We start from the raw sequence: 27,245 nt of genomic DNA on the forward strand, positions 1-27,245 counted from the left end.
AGAGGACACTGGTATTGGCAGTTCTTCACAGTGAGACATAGACTTTATAGCAAATGGTTAATTAGAATATTGTACAATTTTCCTTGTTTTTGAGGGGATGCCATCTATTTCTGTCAGACAAATGTGAGTATTTTGTTTGGTCTGTTAAACTTTGACAAAGCACGGAATATACAGTTCCACACAGTAAATGGAATGACACCATTAATAAATATAGACTTCGATCAGAAATCGGTAGCTAAGGTAGAATATTCAAAATTTCTAGGTTTATGCATTGATGAGGGATTGAACTGGAAAAAACACACTGAAGATCTGCTGTTTCGTTTGAGTTCAGCTATTAGGATCATTGCAAATTTTGGCCATATACATCTCAGTAAATTAGCTTACCACGCCTGTTTTCATTCTCTGCTTTCGTATGGCATCATATTCTGGGGTAACTCATCATTGAGTAAAAGAGTGTTCATTGCACAAAAGCATGTTATCAGAATAATTGCTGGAGCTCATCCAAGATCATCCTGCAGACACTTATTTAAAGCGCTAGGGATCTTCACTATAGTCTCACAATATATATATATTCACTTATGAAATTTGTTATTAACAATCCGAACGAATTCAAAAGTAATAGCAGTGTACATGGCTACAGCACTAGGAGAAAGGATGATCTTCATTACTCAAGGATAAATGTAACTGTGGCTCAGAAGGGGGTAAATTATGCTGCCACAAAAGTCTTTGGTCACTTACTTAATAGCATCAAAAGTCTAACAGATAGCCATATAGCATTTAAAAGGAAATTTAAAGAATTTCTGAATGGTAACTCCTTCTACTCATTTGATGAATTTTTGGATATAGTAAGTGGGTAATTTCCCCATCCCCCACAAAAAAAATTAAATGTCATGTAATATTTTGTGTAATGTAATATCTTGGATTGGCATCTTTTATTAACCTGACACGTTCCACATCATTATGAAGTGTCGTATTCATGATCTATGGAACAAGTACTTATCTAATCTAATCTCTTCGAAATGATGGGAACAGCAAAGATCATGTGACATTACCTTTTTACCCAGCTTGTCAGTAGTGTATAACATGACTAAAAGCATATGAGGTGGGAAAGGGGGGGGGGGGGCGGCAGCAGGATGACAGTTCTTGTCCTGAGCACCAACCTTCCACCTGAAATAAAATTCACAGCAATTCTTAACAAGAAGATTAAGATTCTTCTTTTGCAATTTCAAAGTTAACTCCGTACAGATGTAACATAAAGAATTTGTATCATTTACTCTGATACAAAGCATTTCTTCCTATCAGATGAACACAACCTTCATGTACTTACAATAGCAAGCATTCACTTCCAGCAATTGTCAGAATTCGAAATGCTGAAATGAAAATGCTAACAAATGCAACATGATTCTACATGTTCACGCATGACTCAGTGGCAGTGCTGCCAAACCACCCAATTTCCTGAAGGTTGACTTCTGAACTGAGGGTCATGTGTGGAAATCCCTTGTACATATTTTTATTATTTTGCAACAGTTAAATTAGTGGAATATTTACGTTATGCCACAGAAGAACAACCATTGTGTAGTGTTATCAAGGATGTTAATACATAGAGGGTAGGTCGCCAAGAGAAAATTAAGTCCACAAAACCTGATTTCATTTTTGAATTCAGCACCCACAACTTGAAATCCTATCATTGACACGTGTCCGCTATCACCTCCAGGTGCAATGGTATTCCTTCATTTTTGCTTCAGACTTCTAAAACATACCCAAATATCCCAGAACCTCTTCTTTTCTTGTTTAAAAATTTATTATTTTCTCAGTAGATTAAGTTTTCTCATTCTTAATCCTCTTTCTAGTTTGGACATTGTTGTTTTTGTTGTTGTGGTCTTCAGTTCTGAGACTGGTTTGATGCAGCTCTCCATGCTACTCTATCCTGTGCAAGCTTCTTCATCTCCCAGTACCTACCGCAACCTACATCCTTCTGAATCTGCTTGGTATATTCATCTCTTGGTCTCCCTCTACGATTTTTACCCTCCACGCTGCCCTCCAATACTAAATTGGTGATCCCTTGATGTCATATGTCATTCGCAGATGCATTCATAAAGAATTATGAATTACACTTCTTTGTCTAGTGGCTAGTTTATCACTTTTTTGCACACAAATGTTAACCCCAGCTATTTTTATATCCCCCCCCCCCCCCAAAAAAAAATTTGTGTTCACAATGCCTTTATTTGTGTATCATTTATTTTTTTATTTAATGCTGCTAGTATAAATTCAGAATACAACTCCATGTAATTGTTTTACCTAGGCAGTGTACATATACATGTCCTCAACTCTAATGATTTATTTTTCAATGAAACGCTAAGCCTTTATCATCCTTCCAGCATATGTTGTTTTAATCCACATACACAAGTGCATGCATACACATTTACACACATACATACAGACATACATATGTATGTAATTTGGCAGTTCCTCATATAAATGGGCAGGAGCCCTTGTATCTGTTGATTTTTATTGCCCTTCAAACCATAATGGTAAGCTCTTCAAATGTGAACGTTTTGTAGTTACTTCTGCTTAAGCTTGTATGAAGATAATTTCTATTACTGTCTTCTAAAGGCACAGTACATAAAGTGCTGTTGTGTGGCTCGGGCTATGACTAACATGCCACAAAGATACACTGTAAAAGTTCATGGCAAAAATTAGATACAAGGTGGAATCTAAATTTTCATGACTGGTGCTGCCATCTGGAAAGTATGAGTAGTAGATATTTGCACCACTAGGTGGTGAGAGCTGCGTATCTGATGAGTCAGTGTGCAGAGTGGCATTCAGCTGGGAGGACATGTTGTGTGTCCACAATGATTTCCATAGTACTCTGTGTTTGGTGGTTGGCGATTTTATGATGGATCCGCGAAAAGAACAGTGCATGTGTATCAAATTCTGTGCGAATCTCGGGAAAAGTGATATGGAGACCCTTTCAATCATTCAACAAGTGTTTGGAGGACAGAGACTGAGTCGTACGCATGTGTTTGAGTGGCATGCTCGGTTCAGTGCCGGCTGTACAGACGTCAAAGGTGATGCTCAGACTGGAAGGACTGTTACCCACACAATGCCAGACATTGTTGCCAAACTTCAACAATTGGTTCGTGCGGATCGGCTTCAAACCATTCAAGACCTTGAGGATGAAGTGGGTATTGGTTATGAAACATATCAACGAATGTTGACTGATGAATTGGGCATGCATCGTGTCGCCGCAATGCATGCATCGTGTCGCATGACGCTCTTGCATGGATTAAAAAAATATGTGGAAGTTTGTGATGACCCTATGTGTATGTATTTTCAATATCCCATTAGTACTACCTGATACAGGTCTCATACACTTGAGCAATGTTCTAGGATGGGTCACATGAGTATTTTGTAAGCAATTTACTGTGTAGATAACATTTTCTTAATACCTTACCAGTGAACCAAAGTCTGCCACCTGCTTTACCTATGACTGAGCCTATGTGACCATTTGATTTCATAACCCTTCAAAATGTTACACCTCGCTATTTGTGTGAGTTTGCCAATTCCAGATGTGACATACTCACATCGCAGTCATAGAACATTACTTTTCTCATTTTGTGCAATGTACAATTTTAGATTTGTGAACATTTTAAACAAGTTGTCAAAATTGGCAGCACTTTGAAACCTTATGAACAGTGATGGAATATTTATGAAGTTTTCTCAGACAGTGCTTTATTACAGATAACTGCATCATCTACTAAAAGTTATCACAAAGATGATTAATACACCATGTAATGATAACAGCAAGTGTCACAACATACTTCCCAGGGCATTTATGAAATTACTTCCACATTTGTCAATGACTCTCCATCTCAGATAATGTGCTGCACCTATCCTGCCAAGAATCCTTAATCTAGACACAAATTTACTTCTGTTCAGAAGTGAAGGAAAGCTGCATCCACCCAACTACCTGGATTCTTTCAGGATTGATCCATAACTTTGTGGATATCATGTGAAAAAGTGCAAATTATGTTTGCAGACATTATTTTCAGAATCTAAGCTGATTGCCTACATTTAAAGTAGAGTACACCAGAAGAGATGTTGTGTAGTAGTGGCATATTTTGGCATGAAAGATTATGAAAAGAAATAACAGACAAGAAAAAGATGCTACCACAAGTTATTGGGCTACAATTAAAAAAGAGCAACTCGTCATTATGTAATAAATAGTCATTAATATGATGCTGGGCAGTCCTGAGTGGGGCGTAAATAATGGAAGGTGTAAGGGCAACCACTCACTGTAAAGCTGAGGCACCGAACAGTCATCTGACACATAAACACCACCGAAAATATTGCTGAGCTTAGAGACAAAGTCATCCTTCAGAGTTAACTATTGCAAGACATACACAGATGTACCGAGGCTTAGCTGGGACAGTGTGTATGGTGAAGAAACACATTATCAGAAAGATAAACAATAAGGTGAGTTAAAATGCTTCCATTACAAAAATAGTACGGTCAAGATCAGAAGATATATATAATTGACTCCCTTACCTGTGAGGAAAACAGGAATGGAAATGAAGAATCCGCTTACTGCGCACATTCTTGTTATTGATGATTTTTGCAGGTACTTGTTAGTTCTGGAACAAAAATTACATCTTCTGTTAATAAGAGAAATTAACACGACATAACATACACACCAAGACAAAAAAAGAAATGATGTATCACGAAGGTTTTAAGTAAATTGGCCACAAATTAATATTCATACAGGCATCGACAGAAAATGCAAAACTGCATGTTTCTGCGGCTGACAGACGAATGTGTGATGCTGCAATGCAATTTCACTGCACAGCTGGCAAGAATAGTTAACAGGGGACATCTCAATATCAGGGCACAAAGTCATTATAAATTTTGTTCCATGTACTCAGCTGGACAGCAACTATGCCTCACATACAGTTGTGTGAGCAATATATGCAGATTTGAGAGAGGATCTGTAGTTGGGCTAAAAGGAGTAGTAATCAGCACAATCTGAATAGGAGCGATGCCACTATTCAACCGTGTTGGCAGGAATGGGTGAACCGTGCCGAACACAGCAGTCGACGTAGAATGTGAAGACGGGAATTGTCAGAGAGGCATTCGGAGCCCTGGTCATCGTTATCGTCGATCCGACGTGCAACTGGTGTTTCAGTCACCGCAAGGACCATTAACGGGCAGCTCACAGAGAGGGGGTTGAGCTCACAGCGCCCCTGGCACTGACCACATTGACCTCTGAACACCAACAAGCCCGTTTGCAGTAGTGCCGCCATGTTCGGCCTGGAATCTCACTGACTGGAGTGGAATTATCTTCAGTGATGAGTCCAGCTCCAAAGACCAGCAAAGACGTGTCGTCTCGAGATTCTCCGAGCAGCGGTTGGATACCAACCAGACTGTAGCCCGCCATATGGCCTGACAACCAAGAGTGATTGGTCTGGGGCGCCATCTCATTTCATAGTAAGACCCCTGTGGTTGTCATCCGCGGCACCCTTACAGCATAGTGATGCATCAACGATATTCTACTCCCCGTTTTGTTGCTCTAGATGGCAAGCCATCCTGAGATTACATATCAGCAAAACAATGTCCGCCTGCATATAGTGTGAGTTTCTACTGCGTGGCCTCGTGCCTGTCAAACCCTACCTTGGCAAGCAAAGTCGCCGGATCTCTCCCCAATTGAGAGCGTTTGGAGTGTTACAGACAGGGCTCTTCAACCGGCTCGGGATTTTGACAAAGTAACGCCCCAATTGGGCAGAATTTGGCTCGATTTCCCCCAGGAGGCCATTCAACAACTCGATCACTCAGTGCCAAGCCAAGTAGCTGCTTGAATACCAATGCGGTATTGACTTGGTCAATTTGTGAAGCACTTTCTGTTGAATAAATAATTAATTCTTTCTGATATTGAAATCATTTATCTGTACAAGTATACCACATCTACCGATTTCTGCCCCATTCGGATAACGTTCGTGGTGCATCGTTGCTTTTTTTGTGTTAGAGTGTAAAGTCATCCAATATGTTTACAAAATGGACATACATTTTCGATGTTTCACTAAAACAAAGTTAACGGGAATTATCGCCGAAAGGAAAGAAAAACATAAAAGATAGTTTCTATGTCACCTGCATTACGTGATGTCATGTCTCATGTCTGTGCAGTTAATATTGCACCGTTTACTGTTCTTCATACAATTTTTGAATACATGCCGGGAGCAATGACTGCTAATATATGAGGGTCACTCCAAAAGAAATGCACACTATTTTTGTAAAAATACAGTGTTCATTCTGCATGTGTGAAGGTTTTAGTGTGTAGATACATCCTTCCCGCTTGTTTTCAAACTTAGTTCAACCTGTTCCCGTGAGTGGCGCCGTCACAGCACGTCTTCAAGATGGCTGCTACACTTGACGTTCGTCAGAAGCAACGTGCTGTCATAGAATTCCTGTGCTGTGAAAACGAGACAGTGGGAAACATCCTCAAGAGGTCGAAAAAGGTGTATGGAAATTCTGCTATCGATCGCAGTACAGTTAGTCGGTGGACAAGCAGGTTACGTGATGAAAGCGGGCACGGCAATATTGAGGATTGCCCTCGCAGCAGCAGGCCTGGTACTACACACACTCCAGACAATCTGCAGAGAGTTAACGAATTGGTGACTGCTGACAGATGCATCACAGTGAACGATTTGTCACGCTACGTTGGGATAGGGGAAGGAAGTGTATGCAGAATATTGAAAGTGTTGGCGTTAAAAAAGGTTTGTGCCAGGTGGGTTCCCAGGATGTTGACAGTGGCTCACAAAGGAACAAGAAAAACGATATGCAGCGAACTTTTGGAACAGTACGAGAATGGTGGAGATGAATTTCTTGGAAGAATTGTGACAGGTGATGAAACATGGCTCCATCATTTTTCACCAGAGACGAAGAGGCAATCAGTGGAGTGGCATCATGCAAATTCACCCACGAAAAAAAAAAAAAAAAATTCAAAACCACACCTTCTACTGGAAAAGTTATGGCTATGGTGTTTTTCGATTCTGAAGGACTCTTGCTTGTGGACATCATGCCAAGTGGAACCACCATAAATTCTGATGCATATGTGACGACACTGAAGAAAATTCACGCTCAACTGAGTCGTGTTCAACCACATCGGCAAAAGCAGGATGTTTTGCTGTTGCACGACAATGCACGGCCACTTGTCAGTCAAAAAACCATGGAAGCGATCACAAAACTCGGATGGACAACACTGAAATACCCGCCTTACTGTCCTGACCTGGCTCCATGTGACTATCTTTGGGAAACTGAAAGAGACTCTTTGTGGAACAAGGTTTGCAGACGATGACTCCCTTGTGCACGCTGCCAAACAGTGGTTCCAACAGGTTGGTCCAGAACTTTACCATGCGGGTATTCAGGAGCTGGTTCCAAGATGGCGTAAGGCAATTAAGAAGGATGGAAATTATGTGGAGAAATGAAAATATTGTTCCTAAATGATGTATCTACACACTGTAAAACTTTCAAACATGTAGAATAAAAGATGGATTAAAAAAAAAAAATAGTGTGCATTTCTTTTGGAGTGACCCTCGTATGTTTGCATGAAATCCTACCAGACAGCATCTGAAGAAGTCTAGAGAAACAAATACGTAGCAAATAACGTGACTCATCAGGAATTTGTCTCTTACAAGCCCTTCCTAACGGTGTCTGTCATACAATCTATACAACCCTATGTGTAGTTCAGAATGATGATTTGTGTTTTGTTGAAAATATAATAGATTGCCGATGGGCATCAGGCGGGAAATTAATAATCGCCTTACGTTCAACTACAAAGTAACGACTCCCATAATTTATCAGAAGAACTGGGCTCAGGGATGTAAATTCTGCTTAACTCCAATGTTTGTATCATCAAATCTTGACTTGGTCAATATACAGACAGCAGATAGTAATCTGTATAAAGTTTTATAAATGATTAATTTGAAATTATTAGTAAATCAACAGTACAATTTAACATTTCAACTGTAACAATCGCAATTCCAAAGAACACGTGCGAATGTTATCAAACGATTGGTTTGATAGTCATGATTGTAAAATATTAACAAGAATTATTTTGCAAAAGATCGGAAGTCTGGTAGAAGCTGACCACAGGGAAGATCATTGTAGGTTCCAGAGAAATGTAACACGTAAGGCTGTACTGACACTACCAGTTATCTTGTAAGATGGATTAAATAAAGGCAAACCTACACTTACAGCATTTGTGAGTTCAGAGAACAGGCCTACTTACGACCATGTCGACTGCAACATACCCTTTCGAATTCTGAAGGTAAGCAAGGATGAAACACTGGGAACGAAAGATTATTTACAACTTGTGCAGAAACCAAATTGCAGATAAGTAAAAAGATATGAAAGGGAACTAGCAGCTGAGAAAGGAGTGAGACAAGTTATCTCCCATGCTGTTCAATCCGCAGGTTGAACCAGGGCTTACTTTCGGCTGGCAACGTCCAGGAACCTTTTTTTGAACTAACTGGAACAAGTCGGCTCCGCAGATTTGAAATAGTGCACGTAACTATAATTTGCAGCAGTGAATGTGACAGTGGGCGGCCCAGCGTGATGCGATGGGCAGGGGTGTAAGGCGAGGTGCTGTGTGTGTACAGCATACACAAGATAAGTTGAGCTTAGTTCCGAAGTTGTGATCGGAACGTACCGGTAATCTTCGTGTCGACTGTCTTTTGTTTACGACTGCCAGCAGCCTCAGAGATCTATAGTACAGGGTGATTCAAAAAGAATACCACAACTTTAGGAATTTAAAACTCTGCGACGACAAAAGGCAGAGCTAAGCACTATCTGTCGGCGAATTAAGGGAGCTATAAAGTTTCATTTAGTTCTACATTTGTTCGCTTGAGGCGCTGTTGACTAGGCGCAAGCGTCAGTTGATGCTAAGATGGCGACCGCTCAACAGAAAGCTTTTTGTGTTATTGAGTACGGCAGAAGTGAATCGACGACAGTTGTTCAGCGTGCATTTCGAACGAAGTATGGTGTTAAACCTCCTGATAGGTGGTGTATTAAACGTTGGTATAAAAAGTTTACAGAGAATGGGTGTTTGTGCAAAGGGAAAAGTTCTGGACGGCCGAGAACGAGTGATGAAAATGTAGCACGCATCCAGCAAGCATTTGTTCGCAGCCCAGGAAAATCGACTCGCCGAGCTAGCAGAGAGCTGCAAATTCCACAATCAACTGTATGGAGAGTCCTATGAAAAAGGTTAGTTATGAAACCTGAATGTCAACTACCCGATGCGATGGATCGGCCGCCAGGCAGCCCGTGACAGAGCACTTCATCACTGGCCTCCAAGAAGCCCTGATCTTACCCCCTGCGATTTTTTCTTATGGGGGTATGTTAAGGATATGGTGTTTCGGCCACCTCTCCCAGCCACCATTCATGATTTGAAACGAGAAATAACAACAGTTATCCAAACTGTTACGCCTCATATGCTACAGAGAGTGTGGAACGAGTTGGAGTATCGGGTTGATATTGCTCGTGTGTCTGGAGGGGGCCATATTGAACATCTCTGAACTTGTTTTTGAGTGAAAAAAAAACCTTTTTAAATACTCTTTGTAATGATGTATAACAGAAGGTTATATTATGTTTCTTTCATTAAATACACATTTTTAAAGTTGTGGTATTCTTTTTGAATCACCCTGTATAACCAAGATCTACATTTACAACAATACCTGCAAACCACCGCGAGGTGTGTGACAAAGGGTACGTCCCTTTGTACCAGATATTAGGGTTTCTTTCCGTTCCATTCACATGTGGACTGCGGAAAGAAAGATTGTGTGAATGCCTCTGTACCTGCAGTAATTAATCTAATCTTATCTTTTCAATCTCTATGTGAGCGATACATATGGGACTGTAATATATTCCGAAAATCATCATTTAAAGTCGGTTGTTGAAACTTTGTTAATAAACTTTCTCGGGATAATTTACGTCTGTCGTCAAGAGTCTTCTAGTTCAGTACCATCAGTATCTCTGTGACGCTCTGCCACAGATCAAACAAACGTGTGACCATTTGTGCTCTTTTACGTTCAGTATCTCCTGTTGTCCTATTTGGTACGGGTTCGACACACTTGAGCAATATTCTAGAACCGGTCGCACGAGTGATTTGTAAGTAATCTCCTTTGTAGACTGTTTGCACTTCCCCAGATCCACCAATATACCGAAGTCTACCACGTGCTTTATTCACAACTGGGCCTATGTGACCACTCCATTTCATGTCCCTACAATGTATTACAACCAGGTATTTGTATGAGTTGGCCGACACCAATAGTGACTCATTGATATTATAGTCATACGATACTACGTTTTTACGTTTCCTGAAGTCCATAATTTTACATTTCTGAACATGTAAAGCAGTTGCCAATCTTTGCACCACTTTGAAATCTTGTCAAGATCAGGCTGAATATTTATGCAGCTTCTTTCAAACGGTATTTCATCATATATAACTGCATCATCTGCATAAAAGTCTGAGGTTAGTATTAATATTGTCTTGCAAGGTCATTGATATACAGCGTGAACAGCAACGGTCCCAACACATTCCCCTGGGACACACCTGAAATTACTTCTGCAGCTGACGATCACTCTCCATCCAAGACAACACGCTGCGTCCCCCCTACCAAAAAGTCCTCAATCCAGTCAGAAGTTTCACTTGATACCCCATATGATCGTGCTTTTGAATATAAGCGTAGGTGTGGGACTGAGTCAAATGCTTTTCGGAAATCAAGCAATACTGCATCTACCTGACTGCCTTGATCCAAAGCTTTCGGTATGTCACGCGAGAAAAATGCGAGTAGGGTTTCACATCATCGACGTTCTCGGAATCCATGCTGGATGGCATTAAGGAGGCCATTCTGTTCAAAATACCTCATTATGTTTTATCTCAGAATATGTTCTAAGATTCTATAATAAATCGATGTCAAGGATATAGGACGGTAGTTTTGTGGATCACTTCTACTACTCTTCTTGTAGATGGGTGTGACTTGTACTGTTTCCCGAGAAATGGGCACGGTTTTTTGCTCGAGGGATCTAGGATAGATTATAGTTAGAAGAGGGGCTAACTCAGCCGCCAATTCAGTATAGAATCTGACAGGGATTCCATCGGGCCCTAGAGCTTTGTTAAGTTTTAACTATTTCAGCTGTTTCTCAACACCACTAACGCTAACACTTATTTCATTCATCTTCTCAGTGGTACGAGGATTAAATTGGGGCAATGCTCCTGCGTTTCCCTTTGTACAAGAACATTTGGGAACGCAGTTAAGGATTTCAGCATTTGCTTTGCTACCCTTAGTTTCAGTTCCTGTCTCATTCGCTAGGAACTGGGCGCCAACTTTGGTACCACTATTAACCTTTCCGTTCGTCCAGAATTTCTTTGGGTAAAGTGGGGTAATGTGGAAGATCATTTGACAATATTCTGCTACCATTATCACAGAAGGCGTCATTCATTGCTTTCGTGACAGCCAAACGCGTTTCATTCAGCATGTCTGTATCTGTAGCCCTAGACTTTGTATTATGCAGTACTCTCCGTTTCTTTAGAAGTTTCTTTGCAGTGAATGTATACCATGGGGAAGGTCCCTCCCCTTATGAAGATGGTATCGAGCATAACCAAGGAGCAAAGTGACACTGTCGTGAGAACAGATGGTAGCACCTGTTGTTTATATCAATTATTATGGTTTTATTGTTTTGATTATAAGAAAACTGAATTTCAGAACAGCATTTTGTAAAAAAAAAAAAAAGGATTTCTCATTTTACGTTTTATCACTAGTTTCCAAAAATCTTAACGATGATTTTTATGGCTGGAGATTGTATGGTTGAAGAGGTGTGTTCCTGCAGCAAAAATTTTGGAAATTAAACACTGGGTTGAACAAAAGAGGGGGGGGGGGGGGTGCTAAAAGAATTGTGTTCCGGCAGGGTTGCCAAGTTAGAGGAAATTTTGCTTTAATGGGCAACTGATTTGTGGATTGTTGTCTGCAACAATGTTTTTCTGTTTAATTCAGTGTTTCCATTATAGAATTAGAAACTGTATATGATGTGAAAAATCCTAAACTGTCAACGATGTTGCTGCAGACAATTCTAATGATTTATTTAAGATGGGACTGCAATTTAACCTTCCATCCTCCCACACATCCATTTCAATGGATCATGCACATTACACTATACCAAATAAACATGATGTCATTTATACATACTAACTTGCCATACGAGGAATGCGTTTATATTCGTGATTATCATAAAAAACGAATCGGCCAAAGTTATATTGCTATTGAGAAATAGTATTATTACGCCTTCCCCTACATACATAAATACATACATATATTTATGCATGTTCCATAGATCATGAATACGACGTTTCGTTCAAAAAATGTTCAAATGTGTGTCAAATCTTATGGGACTTAACTGCTAAGGCCATCAGTCCCTAAGCTTACACACTACTTAACCTAAATTACCCTAAGGACAAACACACGCACCCATGCCCGAGGGAGGAGTCGAGCCTCCGCCGGAACCAGCCGCACTGTCAATGACTGCAGCGCCTAAGACCGCTCGGCTAATTCCGCGCGGCCGACGTTTCATAATGATGTGGAACATGTCGCTATAAACATAAGTTTTCTGTGCACAAAACAGTTTTTCTCAAGTTACTACTTTATATTTAAAAATTCATCTATCGTGTTGAAGGAGTTGTCATTCAGGAATTCTTTTAACTTGTTTTAAATGTTGGTTGGCTCTCTGTCACACTTTTAATGCTATTTGGCGAATGACCAAAGATTTTTGTGGCAGCATAATTCAACCCTTTCTGTGCCTAAGTCAGATTTAACCCAGAATAGTGAAATCACCCTTTCTGCTAGTGTTATAGCTATGCACTTCTCTATTATTTTTGAATTGGGATGGGTTATTAATAACAAATTTCGTAAGTGAATATATGTATTGAAAAGCTACTGCGAATATCCCGAGTTTCTTAAATAAATGTCTGCAAACTGATCTTGTGTGGGCTCCAGCTATTATTCTGATTACACGCTTTTGTGCAATGAATACTTTTTCTCTTAATGATGAATTACCCCAAAATATGATGCGATACAAAAGCAGTGAATGAAAATAGACACAGAAGGCTGATTTATTGATATGTTTATGACCAAAATTTGTTATGACCCTAATTGCATAACTAACTGAACCTAAAGATTTCAGCAGATCGTTGATGTGTTTCTTCCAATTCAATTTCTCATCAACGCACACACCCAGAAGTTGTGTATATTCTGTCTTAGCAGCAGACTTCTGTTCATAGTCATTTATCAATGGTGTTATGCCATTCACTGTACAGAATTGTATATACTGCGTTTTCTCAAAATTTAGTGTGAGTCCATTTGCAACGAACCAATTAATAATTTTCTGAAAGATATTATTTAAAATTTCCTCAGCTGATTCTTGTTTGTTAGGCGTGATTGCTGTACTTGTATCATCTGCAAAAAGAACTAGCTTTGCTTATTCATGAATATAAAGTGGCAAGTCATTAACATATATTAAGAACAATAAGGGACCAAAACAACCCTGTGGGACACTGTTCTTGACATTTCCCCAGTTAGAGGACTCTGTTGATTTTTGCAGACTATCTGTACTGTTAATTTCAACCTTCTGCATTCTTCCAGTTAAATATGAATTAAACCATTTGTGCACTGTCACACTCATATCACAAAACTTAAGCTTATCTAGAAGAATTTCATGATTCACACAATCAAAAGTCTTTGAGAGATCACAAAATATTCCAATGAGTGATGTTAGGTTATCCAATGCATTTAATATTTGATCAGTGAAATCATATATATTATTTTCTATTGAAAAGCCTTGCTGAACAACCAATTTGACATTTTGTTAGTACTTCATTTTTACAAATGTGTGATGCTACACTTGAATACATTACTTTTTCGGAATTTTGGATAAAGCTGTTAGAAGTGAGCTTGGGCAGTAGTTGTTAGCATCTGAGCTATTCCCTTTTTTGTGCAATGGTTTAATAATAACATATATCTGTCCATCTGGAAAAATGCCCTGTTTCAGTGAGCTACTACATATGTGGCTGAGAATCGTTATTATCTGTAGGGAACAAGCTTTTAGTACTTTGTTGGAAATGCCATCAATTCCATGTGAGCTTTTACCTTTGAGTGAATTTATTATTTTCCTAATTTCAGTAGGAGAAGTGTGTTGAATTTCACTTTAATCAAATTGGATAGGTATTGGCTCTTCCATATACTGCCTCGCAGTTTCTAATGAATAACTGGATCCTATTTTCTCTACAACACTTAAAAATGATTATAAAATGTTTTCTACTTCTGAGTTCTTGTTAACAAACTTTTCATTGGGTTTGATAGAAATACAGCTTCCTGTGCTCTAGGTTGCCCCATTTCTCTTTCATCTATATTCCAAATTGTTTTAATTTTACAGATGTACTAATCTCAGACATAATACACATACTTCTGGACTTTTAATAACTTTTATTAATACAGTGCAGTAGTTTTTATAATGTTTCACTGCATCTGGATTTACTCCTCTTAATTTCAGTATATCCATTGTGGATGATGAACTGTGACTGTGATTTAAATTGGCGTTTATCTGTTAATAAATATGCAACCAGTTTCTTTTTTTACGATTTATTCATGTTTTCGAGCCACTGCAGGCTCATCTTCAGATGGGGGTGTTAGGAAACATTGTCTAGTGGACCAAGTGTAGCTAGATGCGGTGCTGGTGTGGACTGCACTGCCTTGTGGTATTCACATCAGATTGCTTCTTATAACGTGCATTTGTACGCTATGTACACAAATAAACACAGTATGTAGCTACACTTGATTTTACACTGGCTCACAGGATGTAAAAGTGTCCGTGTCTCGGAAGCACAACTGTGCTACAGTGGTTTGACAAGCATCACAGTGAACTCACGCTGCTGTCTCGGCGACCAAATTTGCCTGATGTAAATCCTATGGAACCCATCTGGGTAGCTATAGGGCGCCATCACCGCGTACGCAAATCAGCGGTACGTTTTTCCCGCGAATTATATGACCTGTATGTATACATCTAATGCTACGTACCTCCACAAATCTACCAACAAACTGTCGGATCGCTGATAAGCAGAATCAATTATGTATTTCGTTCCAAAGAGCTATTAAGCTATTAAGCAGGAGGTCATAATGTTTTGGTTCATCAGTATAGTACCCCTACAATAACAAGGTACAAATTCCGGGACATGAATAACAAAATGTGATAAAAATTTAACCCATGATTTTCTAAATTACTTCTGTTAAAAAAAAGGTTCTGGAGTGAAATAAAGTCATAAACGAGCAGTATGCAACAATTATTACAAGGTATTGTTAATTTTTACAGTATGACAAAGCCAATAATAATTATAATGTCAATGTGTTTTATTATAGCATTGTTACAATCTTTGGAGCTATGAGATAGTACTTATCTTTTGCAATAAATTAATCGTTTTATTATAGCATTACAAAACACGGGAGAATATATCATAAAACACAAGGAGAGTCACTGAATCAAAAAAAGTATTATTTAGCACAGTAATTTGTATATCGGCAGAAACAAATAAAGCTAACAACTTCGAATGCAAATAAATTAATTTCAAAATTTGATGAAATTTTATATATTCAAAATATTTTCAACCAAACTGTTACAACATTTTTGACAAAAATTTGCACACTGGTTTCGAACAGACACAGTATTTATTTTTTTTAATTGGTTCTCGTGTTGCTGATCCTGGAATGTTGTTGGGGTCTTCAGTTTCCGAAGACTGGTTTGATGCAGCTCTCCATGCTACTCTATCCTGTGCACGCCTCATCATCTCCGAATAACTTCTGCAACCTACACCCTTCTGAATCTGCTTATTGTATTCTTATTATACACTGGAGAGCCAAAGAAACTGGTGCACCTGCCTAATGTCGTGTTTGGCCTCCGCGATCACGCAGAAGTGCCGCAGCACGACGTGGCATGGACTCGACTAATGTCTGAAGTAGTGCTGGAGGGAACTGACACCATGAATCCTACAGGGCTGTCCATAAATCCGTAAGTTGCAAGGCATCCCAGATATGCTCAATAATGTTCATCTCTGGCGAGTTGTGTGGTCAGTGGAAGTGTTTAAATTCAGAAGAGTGTTGCTGGAGCCACTCTGTAGCAATTCTGGACGTGTGGGTTGTCGCACTGTCCTCCTGGAATTGCCTAAGTCCGTCAGAATGCACAATGGACATGAATAAATGCAGGTGGCGTGTCACCTGGCAGTCTTATCTAGACGTATCAGGGGTCCTACATCACTCCAACTGCACACGCCCAGCACCATTACAGAGTCTCCACTAGCTTGAACAGTCCCCTGCTTCCATGCAGGGTCCTTGGATTCATGAGGTTGTCTCCATATCCTAACACGTCCATTCGCTCGATACCATTTGAAACGAGACTCGTCCGACCAGGCAACATGTTTCCTGTCATCAACGGTCCAATGTCGGCGTTGACGGGCCCAGGCGAGGCGTAAAGCTTTGTATCGTGCAGTCATCAAGGGTACACGAGTGGGCTTTCGGCTCCGAAATCCCATATCGATGATGTTTCGTTGAATGGTTCGTACGCTGACACTTGTTGATGACCCAGAATTGAAATCTGCAGCAATTTGCGGAAAGGTTGTACATCTGTCACTTTGAACGATCTTCTTCAGTCGTCATTGGTCCCGTTCGTGCAGGATCTTTTTCCGGCCTGAGCGATGTCGGAGATTGGTGTTTTACCGGATTCCTGATATTCACGATACACTCGTGAAATGGTCGAATGGGAAAATTTCCGCTTCATCGCTAGCTCGGAGATGCTGTGCCCCATCGACTATAACACCACGTTCAAACTCACTTAAATCTTGATAAGCTGCCAATGTAGTGGTAGTAACCGATCTTACAACTGCGCCAGACACTTGTTGTCTTATATAGGCGTTGCAGACCGCAGCGCGATATTCTGCCTGTTGAACATATCTCTGTATTTGAATACGCATGCCTATACCAGTTTCTTTGGTGCTTCAGTGCATCTTTCCCCTAGTGAAATATGGTTCTAAATCCATGTATTTGTCCTCTAGCCATTCCTGCTTAGCCATTTTGTACTTCCCATCAGTCTCATTTTTTAGACGTTTGTAATCCCTTTTTTCTGCTTCATTTGCTGCTTTTTGATATTTTCTCCTTTCAGAAGTTAAATTCAGCATCTCTGGTTTTATCTAAGGATTCCTATCAGACCTTGTTTTTTTATCTTTTGATTCTCTGCTGCTTTCATTATTTCATGTCTCAAAGCTACCCGTTCGTCTTCTGCTGAATTTCTTTCCGCTGTTCCCAATTTCTTTAGTTTTAATCTAACGAATAAATTGTGATCAGAATCCAAATCTGCCCCTGGAAATGTCTTGTATTTTAAAATCTGATTCCGAAATCTCTGTCTTATCATCATATAATCAATCTGAAATCTTCCATTGTCTCCAGGTCTCTTACACATATTCAGCTTTCTTTCATGATTCTTAAAACAAATCTTAGCGATGATTAAATTATGCTCTGTGGAAAACTCTACCAGGCGCCGTCCTCTTTCATTTCTTTCTCCCAGGCCATATTCACCTGCTATTTTTCTTTCTCTTGTTTTACGTACTATCGAATTTCAGTCCCCAATCAATTGAATTTTCATCTCCGTTAACTATCTAATAATTTCTTTTATCTCGTCATACATTCCTTCAATATCATCATCACCTGCAGTGCTAGGTGGCATGTGAACTTATTATATACCACTGTGTTGGGCGTGGGCTTCGTGTCTACATTGACCACAATAATGCGTTCACTATGCTGGAATAGCGCTCGCAAAATCGTCAAAATCTGTTCCAACGGTATGCGAAGCTCTTTAGTCATTTTTGCTTCTTCTTTTTTCATGAGTCTGTCTTTCATTTCTCCTTCGACCAGACCAACCGCTAAGGACTTGGAGAAAATTGCTTCGGTTGTTTGTGCCGCCGTTCCCCTTATACAACACACAGGCGATTATCCCTACCGTATCTAAAAGCCCACACATATATAGCACAGGCAGCGCCTGGTTTTTCGTGGCGTGGTCTTATTGTGGCATAGTTATCATTGTAGAAAAGTACTATGTTCGATTTCTGTGCCTCCTCATCTACTTACCTATCTCATGCAACGTTGACAGTAGAATAACATTCTGTTCTTAACTTATGACTGTAGCATTTCCTCTTTCCTGCATATGAATGAAGACGAAGAAACAGACCTACTCTTGCTTTGAAGCATGCTGGGATTCGGGTTTTTTTTTGCTCAAGGTACCACAAGGTACCACCACTGTCAAATTTTTGTCGCCTGCTTTACAAGAAGCAAACTAATTGTCCATCGCAATGTTCCGGCTGATTCCATTGTTCCGGCTGATTCCATAAATATGATCACATAATATGCAGGAATCGAAACATCTTTATCCCTAATTTCTTTTCCCCAATATGGGGCGGCCCCTTAAAAATAATACGCCTTCACATCACATAAATAAATTATCTTTAGTCCATATTTGTTTGGTTTGCTTCCCAGATATATTTTGAATGGGCATTTACTTCGGAAGCTAAGGAGTGCCTCGTCAGTGGTTAGCAGAGCTGAAGGGAGTGTGCAGTTCTTGACTGCGCTTCACAAACATACGCCATAAATTACGGAATGCGGTGAATTTGTCTGCTGTTCTTCATTGCAATCGTGGCTCTTGGTCATCAAATCTTAGATTATTGATCAAAAATTCGAATTGGTTTTTCGTCATAACACCTCGGAAAAATGGGGACCCGTATACCACAGACCACGCATCAACACAGCTGCCATGGGCATTCCTTAGAGCCTCATTCGTAAAAAGTATGCCAAATTGCCAAATAATGCTTTTATTTCTTTTTGGCTGGTATCTACAGTATATCATTAGGACGATGTAAATTTTGTCCTTGCATCACTAATTTTGTTGAATACGTAACTAACGGTGAAACCATGTCATCAGTAAACAACAATTCAAATAATTTCGAGGAGATGTTTACAAACTTTCTGCCTTTACCATGAGGTATTCGTACCACTATATTCCTTGCTAGCACTTTGGACGCATTTTTATGGAAAGAGTGTGTGTTACACAGCACCCATTTACGATTACCTGCTGATCATCTTCATCTGATTAATCAGTCTCAAAAGGTGTTAGACCGAATTCATCATCCTCCATGTCGTCGGTGATATGACCATCTTCAGGTTCGTTCACATCTTCCTTGAGTCACTATAATATTCATTTGAGACCTCCTGACGTTTAAATTCTCGTATCATTTCCTCCGTGGTTCAAAATGGTTCAAATGGCTCTGAGCACTATGGGACTCAACTGCTGTGGTGATAAGTCCCCTAGAACTTAGAAATACTTAAACCTAACTAACCTAAGGACAGCACACAACACCCAGCCATCACGAGGCAGAGAAAATCCCTGACCCCGCCGGGAATCGAACCCGGGAACCCGGGCGTGGGAAGCGAGAACGCTACCGGACGACCATGAGATGCGGGCCTCCTCCGTGGTACTTATTAGTTTGACAGAAGAGATTTTCTACGTCTTCAAAGAAAAGTACCGGCTACTTTGTATTATATATATATATATATATATATATATATATATATATATATATATATATATATATATGTGTAAGTGACAATGCAGGGTGATTTTTTTACCCCGACGGAAAATTTCCTAATTCCCCTGTTAAAGGATAACGGAGAATGAAGCCTGAGAGATTGTAACATCCCGAACGTGAACTATAATACTGAATGGGAAGGTAAACAAACACTCCCGCCCAAGAAGCCAATAGTACCAAAATATGATAACAAATTACTTGGACTGTGGTAATTGTTTACCCCACCTTGTTATTCTGTTTTCTTAAGAAATGCAAAGTATACAATTCTTTATTTTGCTCTCGTTTCTTCATATTAAACTCCTAGTTTTTTGTATTAAGATATTTTATAGACGAGCTTGTGGATCATAGATGTCAGAAAGACAAAACATTTTTTTATTGCGAACCTAAAGTTGGCGTTTCTGATGAACGGAACAGTAATTTTGAGCGCAGCTGTAGTTGCACCTTCTTATGGCGCGTGCAGAGACCTCAAGCAACTAGTGTTTTTTCTTAGACCAAATGCGTAAATTCATCTATCCAACAATATCAAACTAAAACATAGGCAGGTCCGGGGGAGGAGGGGGCAAAAGGGTCATTCGTCGTCTGCCCCCTCCCAAGTCCTTACTGCATTCGCCCCTGGACCTATAGCAAACATCGAAATCTTCCTTCCCCATCTGGGCTTTACAGAGAAGTGAAACACTGACAGAAAGCTGCACGTCTTATATTGATTTAGGGCAACAATACAGTAACAGCACGAATTCTTTGTGATGCGTTCTGTGCACTATGAACGAAAAGTGCAAACTGGCTGGATAGGCGACTTCGTTGGAGTCTCAGGCATGCCTCTTACACGTCGATTACCTTTTCTGGTGTCAGCACTTTCAATCGACCACTTTTGGCCGCGTCTGACACATTTCCTGTCTCCTGGAACTTGTAGACTTGTTTTGGTGCATTCTCAGCTGTCTTTTAGTAAAAGTAATGCGAGTCTCGGCATAAATGGCTGTCCCGTTCCGTTTGTGTACATCTGATACTGTTGCGTGGCCGTGTATTATCCGACATTCGAAAAAGTAAACTTACCGTATATAAGAGTACAGAGACGACCGTAAATCCAGTTGTAGTAAAGACAGACGCATACAGTACCAGGGCACGTGCCTCGAGTATTATCATGGGAGAGGCGTGTTTTAACATACGGAGATCGGGAACTTATTCAATTCAGGGATTTTCCATCGCGTGTTACCCACCGTCGACGTCATTACGGTAACGCTCGCGCGGAGTAATTAATCTTGATTTAATACTCCATCTTTCTAGTAGACTGTTCGATGATCTGTTGAAAAATCTGTAACGCCCTCCCGCTTGGGTATTATACGCAATTATCCGGCAAGATATACGATCATAGGCGTATCATTACGGCAATCGACCGGCCGTTGTTCGCTAAACGGCCTCACTGTAATATATAGATAGAGGCATCGCTGAAAATGTTGCTTTATTGCACAGCTATTAACTGACCTCGAAAAACGCTATATCTGGAAGGTACGGTTCTTCGTTAAAGAAGCACGAATCACTTCACCGGCAGTATTTTACATCTCGTTTTGCTCTCTTATCTCGAATCGGATCTCCTTGGCGTAGAAGCGATTCAAGATGGTCTGCATTCCTTCCGGCAGAGAAGAAAAATTTGTGCGCGACTGCGAAAGATCGGGGCAGGCTTCATACCTGCAAAAACAGACGAGCTCTCGTGGCTAGTTACAAGTTGGTGGTAAGGATGGGGGGAGGGGGGCAGCTGGGTGCGGAAGGTATTAGCGATAAACGTCGTCCAAGTTAATAATACATGGGTCTTGCATATTTACGAACACGAACCGTTAGGTTCCTGTTATATCAACCAGAAAAGGGAGAAAAATTGCCTCACCGGTAATGGCAACCGACGAGTACGTGAAAGGACTTAATGAAACTGTCCGTACTAGCTTCGTCTGGAGCCCGGCTGGAGAGTGAATTTGTGTTCAGTCAGAGTCATACAGCACGGCTAAAATACGTCGCGTCGGCTCTTTTAAAAAAGGCAAAGCGTACATAAACACGCGTAAATAATAATACACGTCTCTCCAAGTCAATGGAGTTCGCGGAATACAGAGGACCATGCCAGCAGGTAATATTGTAAGCGTTTCGACGAAGCCCCTGCGCCCATGTCAACAATTTGGATGAATGGATGAATTTCATTTTTTGGTTTCGGGAAAATCCCATTCGACTAGATACGGCGTTAAATTACATGCTGAGCTTAATTGGATGTTGTATACAGTTGTACTGTATACAACTCCGTACCTAAACGCAACATTTGTCGGACTTCACCAGTAGAATACAAGGCACTATACGCAATAAAAAACCCAGTTTTGAACATATAAGTTTACAGTTGCGTTAAAAAAAAAGTAATATACTGTTACTGGATAATCCATTCAGTTGTTTTATTGATGATATGTTGAGTGGTACTTAAGTAAATAAATCAGTGAAATCAAAGTGAACTAGAAATTAGGATATAAATGAAAAACTTGGTTTAGTTTAGAGAGTTACATACTGGCATTCAGCGGGCAAAACAGCAGAACAGAAGAGACAATGACCATGAAGTCAGCAAGTTCCACATAAGCGGGCGCTGTCGATTCAGCCGTCAGGGCATCGCCCGACCGGCTCACGTGTTTCTCAGTTGTCGTATGTGAGCAAAGGCCCTCGCCTACATCCCAAGAGCCAATGACCGACGTTAAGAAGATTCTTCGAGAAGCTTTTCAACGTGACAGAAGAGGCAATGACCGGCTCACGTGTTTCTCAGTCGTCACATGTGATCAAAGGCCCTCACCTACAATCCAAGAGCCAACGACCGACGTTAAGAAGATTCTTCGAGAAGCTTTTCAACGTGACAGACGAGGCAATGACCGTGAAGTCGTTCACCTCCAGTAAACTGAAGTGAATAAATACGCGAGACGCAGTGGGCCAGAGAGATGAAGTCAGATGAAGACGGAGACGGAGACGAAGACGAAGACGGAGACGGAGAGAAGAGACGAAGAAGACGAAGAAGTTTTCAGTCAGTTTCGGTGCTGAAGACCGTCATGCAAGAAGAGACTGCATCATGCACAGACGCACCAAGTCCGCCGCTGTAATGGAATAGCAAGCAGCAGCCGCGGCGCCAGAAGACAGAAGTTAAAAGGTATTTGAAGTCTGATTTTTACATACCCGGGTGACTCGTGAGGACGGGAAGGAGACGGCCTCACATCAGTAGTCACCTGTGAGCTGGGATGAAGACCTGACAGCCGAAGACTGGCAAGCGGGAGTCCGTGGTTCGAGTCCGCCACACTGGCCTTCCCCCGCCGCGCCGCTCCGCTGGCCGACGCAGAACACACGCGGCCGCTTAGAGAAGAGAAACACTGGGACGCGACACCCAAGGTATCATCCGATGCACGACTTCGCTCGCAATAATTAAACCGGCCACCTCGCGCTGCGCGTCTCCCGTCAGCTGGGCGAGACGGCGACACGAGATACACACCGCTACGCGTAATCAGACGCCGCCGCCGCCGCCGCTGCCGCTGCCGCTGCCGCAGCAGAAGACTTCACAAACGACACAGCTGCCGCTCTCCGAACCAGAATATTCCGTAAGATACAGTTGTACAAATCTTCAATAAAAGTTATTCTTATGTAAAAATGATGTTTCATTCGACCTCATACCCGAGCCAAGGAAGAACCCACCCTGCCCACATGTTGTTAAGAGAGAAAAGTTAATTTATTTAATATTTTCACCCTGACAGAATGCTTTAGAATGCTCATCCTGACAATTGACAGCATCAAAAGAGAAAACCCAGTTACATTTAGTGACAGAAGTGTCACATTTAGTAACACAACTGTTACATTTGGTATCAGAAGCCGTTTTAGTTGTTACAGATATTTAATTCACATGATCGATTTCAAAATTATACAGTTTCATCTTCAGGAGTGCTTGTGGCAGTCTAATTCAATCGAAACATTGAAATACATAACGAAACCACGTCGAAAAGTAGTAAAGCCAAAGTGAACATTAATTATGCAAGTTCCTGCGTGTGGCCAGTATGAAAGCCAAACATACTGCGCACTAACTGAAGTTACATTGCCCGCCAAACGAAAACTTTGTTGATTTGTAAATCGGCTGGATAAAAGAACAAATTGATGAATGGGGAAAAAAACTCATCGGTTAATACGTGTGTTTCTCTAAGTATCAAGAAACATTGCCCGCATCCCGTTTAATCATTAAAAAACAGACCCTTACAGAGTCACACGGGATTCAACATGGCAGAGGCTGCCAAGTCACTCGGGGATACGGATCCTTAGTTGTAATTTGGCTACGCTGAGAAGATTTTTCGAAGGTGCCGCTGGTAGTTGAAGAAAGTTGGCACCAGTTGGCTGACACATACCGTGGTCGTTCGGAAGGGGCAGAGGGATTGGCGGTTCAGCGGTAGAGCCTCAGGCATTCTAAGCGACATTACCGCAGCTGTCTGTTTCGGCCTTCGCACGGTATCGGCACGTTGCATCTCTGGGTCCGACGTGTTTTCACACTTAGTGTATTTGTCAGAGTGCCTAACGCATTCCTAATACAAAAGCCGGTCAGGTTGTTAATCTAACGACAAGTATCTCATGTGATTCTTGCGCTCATCAGCAATAAGGTCACGGACGACATAACAGCACTTTCCCATCACGTCCTTTCCTCAACCTACTTTTTATTTAACAACGAATATTTTGAGCAGACTGGCGGTGTTGCCATGGGCAGTCCTCTCTCGCCTTTTTCATGGAAGACTTTGAGGAAAGGGCACTAGATTCGGCACAACTTAAACCGAGAGTTTTCTGGCGACATGTAGATGACACTTTTGTAGTGTGGCCCCTTGGTAAAGAAGAACTGTCACAGTTCTTGCAACATATGAATGCAATCCACAAGAACATCCAGTTTACGATGGAAATAGAGAAGGATGGTTGCTTGCCGTTTTTGGACATCTTGGTTACTAAGAGAGTGGATGGTTCATTAGGGCATTCTGTCTACCGTTAGCCAACACATACGGACCTTTACCTGCAAGCGTCGAGTTGCCATCATCCTTCGCAAACTGTCAGCGTCCTTAGAACGTTGGTGCACAGGGCTCATACTGTTTCTGATGGAGACAGCCTTACAAAGTAGCTGGAACATTTAGAGCCGGTGTTCAGAGGTAATGGTTACCCTCCACATCATATTATAACAGCGCTAAGAAGGAAGAAGCGAGACCACCCACAACATCAAGAAGATAAGGAGCTATTCAAGTCCAGGGCGTTCCTTCCACACGCCGGCAACCTTTCATCTAAAATAGGCAGGATCCTAAGGAAACATCAAGTTAAAGTAGTCTTCTGGCCACCGGCGAAGATTAGTGCCCTTATCGGTTCAGTAAAGGACGATCTGGGTATGCGGAAGGCCGGGATCTATAAAATTCCTTGCCAGTGTGGCAAATCTTACATCGGTCAGACGACACGTACAGTACGTGACAGGTGCGTTGAACACGAACGCCACACTCGCCTCTCGCAGCCCAGTAAGTTGCCGTAGCTGAGCACTGTATTACCACAGGACACGCTATGGATTTTTCTGCCACGAAAATCCCGGCCCCAGCGAAAACTTTCTGGGATTCAGTAATTAAAGTATCTGTGGATATACGCCTAGCGCAAAATCTTATAAATCGTGATGGCGGTTTTCAACTGGACAAGGTTTGGGACCCGGTGATCTCTCTAATTTCCTCTGAGAGAAGACAGTTTATTCATAATGACACGCCTGGCGACATCTGACGTCCGTTTTTAGCGACGTGGGCGCGCATTTCGACAGTGGGCGGACATGTAGTTTTCACCTTTAGGCATGCGCCTGCGCTTCACTGAGAGAACAGTAGCTCCAGAGAGCGCGGTTATCGCGCGAATTTTTTGCTATAAACTTGACTCCAGGAACTTGCAATCTCCCGTGACGGGCACTCGCATGAAGATGGCTGGACCATTGCTAGCCGAAATATCGTAGCAAGAAGTCGACGTGATCCGGTTGCAATCCCGAAATCTCATTGAACGACAAGTATCTCCCTTGTGGCCAGCATTGCTACTCATCATATCCTATAGTTTGGAGATCTGTGTTGTAACGAAAAGACACTCAAGTCAACTACAAGCTTACAAATGAGATTCCTTAGGTGTGCTCCTCAAAAGACAGGGGGAGGCAAGAGCAGAAACAGGAGAGATCTTCATGTGGAAGTGACCGTGAGACTGAAGTGGTCTGGTCATGTGGAATGGATGCAGCCCAGCTGAAGCGCAGTTAGACGTCCAAGAAAGATGTGGCTGGACACGATTCGAGAAGAGACACATTATGTGGGGGCGCAACATCATTAGAGTACGGAACAAAACGTCATCGCGCAACTAAAGCTCAATCACTACTCGCGAGCAGCGAGTGCAAATCTCGCCAGCTTCCAGAACATACAGCCGTTCTCCTCCCTGATTGGCTGGAATGTAATATAGCTAATCCACTTAATAATTTAATACTTTTTCACTCGCAGCACGGTAATTTCCTTCCTTGGTCAGTCACCAACTCTGAATTTCATCTAATTATTTCCCAAACTCTGTATCTCTCTAAAGCTAAAAAAAACTCCAGGCAACGTCATCTTTATTTGTATTTAAAGACAGAAGTAAAGGTTTCCTTTTTATAATTCTTGAACTGCTTATTCTACAATAAGCGTTTCATGCCACTTAACTCACGCCATGTTTACACAATGTGATTGGCACGCTCATTCGTTACTACACTACTGGCCGTTAAAATTGCTACAGACGCGAAATTTAACCGACAGGAAGAAGATGCTGTGATATGCAAATGATTAACTTTTCAGAGCATTCACACCTACAACGTGCTGATATAGGGAACTTTCCAACCGATTTCTCATACACAAACAGCAGTTGACCGGCGTTGGCTGGTGAAACGTTGTTGTGATGCCCCGTGTAACGAGGAGAAATGCGTACCATCACGTTTCCGACTTTGATAAAGGTCGGATTGTAGCCTATCGCGATTTCCGTTTATCGTATCGCGACATTGCTGCTCGCGTTGGTCGAGATCCAATGACTGTTAGCAGAATATGGAATCGGTGGGTTCAGGAGGGCCGGCCGCGGTGGTCTAGCAGTTCTCGGCGCTCAGTCCGGAACCGCGCGACTGCTACGGTCGCAGGTTCGAATCCTGCCTCGGGCATGGATGTGTGTGATGTCCTTAGGTTAGTTAGGTTTAAGTAGTTCTAAGTTCTAGGGGGACTGATGACCACAGATGTTAAGTCCCATAGTGCTCAGAGCCATTTGAACCATTTTGGTTCAGGAGGGTAATACGGAATGCCGTGCTGGATCCCAACGGCCTCGTATCATTAGCAGTCGAGATGACAGGCATCTTATCCACGTGGCTGTAATGGATCGTGCAGCCACGCCTCGATCCCTGAGTCAACACATGGGGACGTTTGCAAGACAACAGCCATCCGCATGAACAGTTCGACGACGTTTGCAGCAGCATGGACTATCAGCACGGAGA

General features: G+C 41.5%; 1 protein-coding gene across 1 annotated transcript in view; it reads right to left on the minus strand.

Annotated features, from left to right (window-relative positions):
- LOC126199137 (uncharacterized) overlaps nt 1-27,245 on the minus strand; it is a 180,907-nt gene that overhangs the window by 28,627 nt on the left and 125,035 nt on the right. Inside the window, exon 4 of the mRNA XM_049935893.1 lies at nt 4,549-4,634. Coding sequence (XP_049791850.1) covers nt 4,549-4,634 — 86 coding nt within the window. The remainder of the gene's footprint in view (nt 1-4,548; nt 4,635-27,245) is intronic.

This window comes from Schistocerca nitens, chromosome 8 (genome assembly GCF_023898315.1).
Source record: "Schistocerca nitens isolate TAMUIC-IGC-003100 chromosome 8, iqSchNite1.1, whole genome shotgun sequence".
Taxonomy (NCBI): Eukaryota; Metazoa; Arthropoda; class Insecta; order Orthoptera; family Acrididae; genus Schistocerca; species Schistocerca nitens.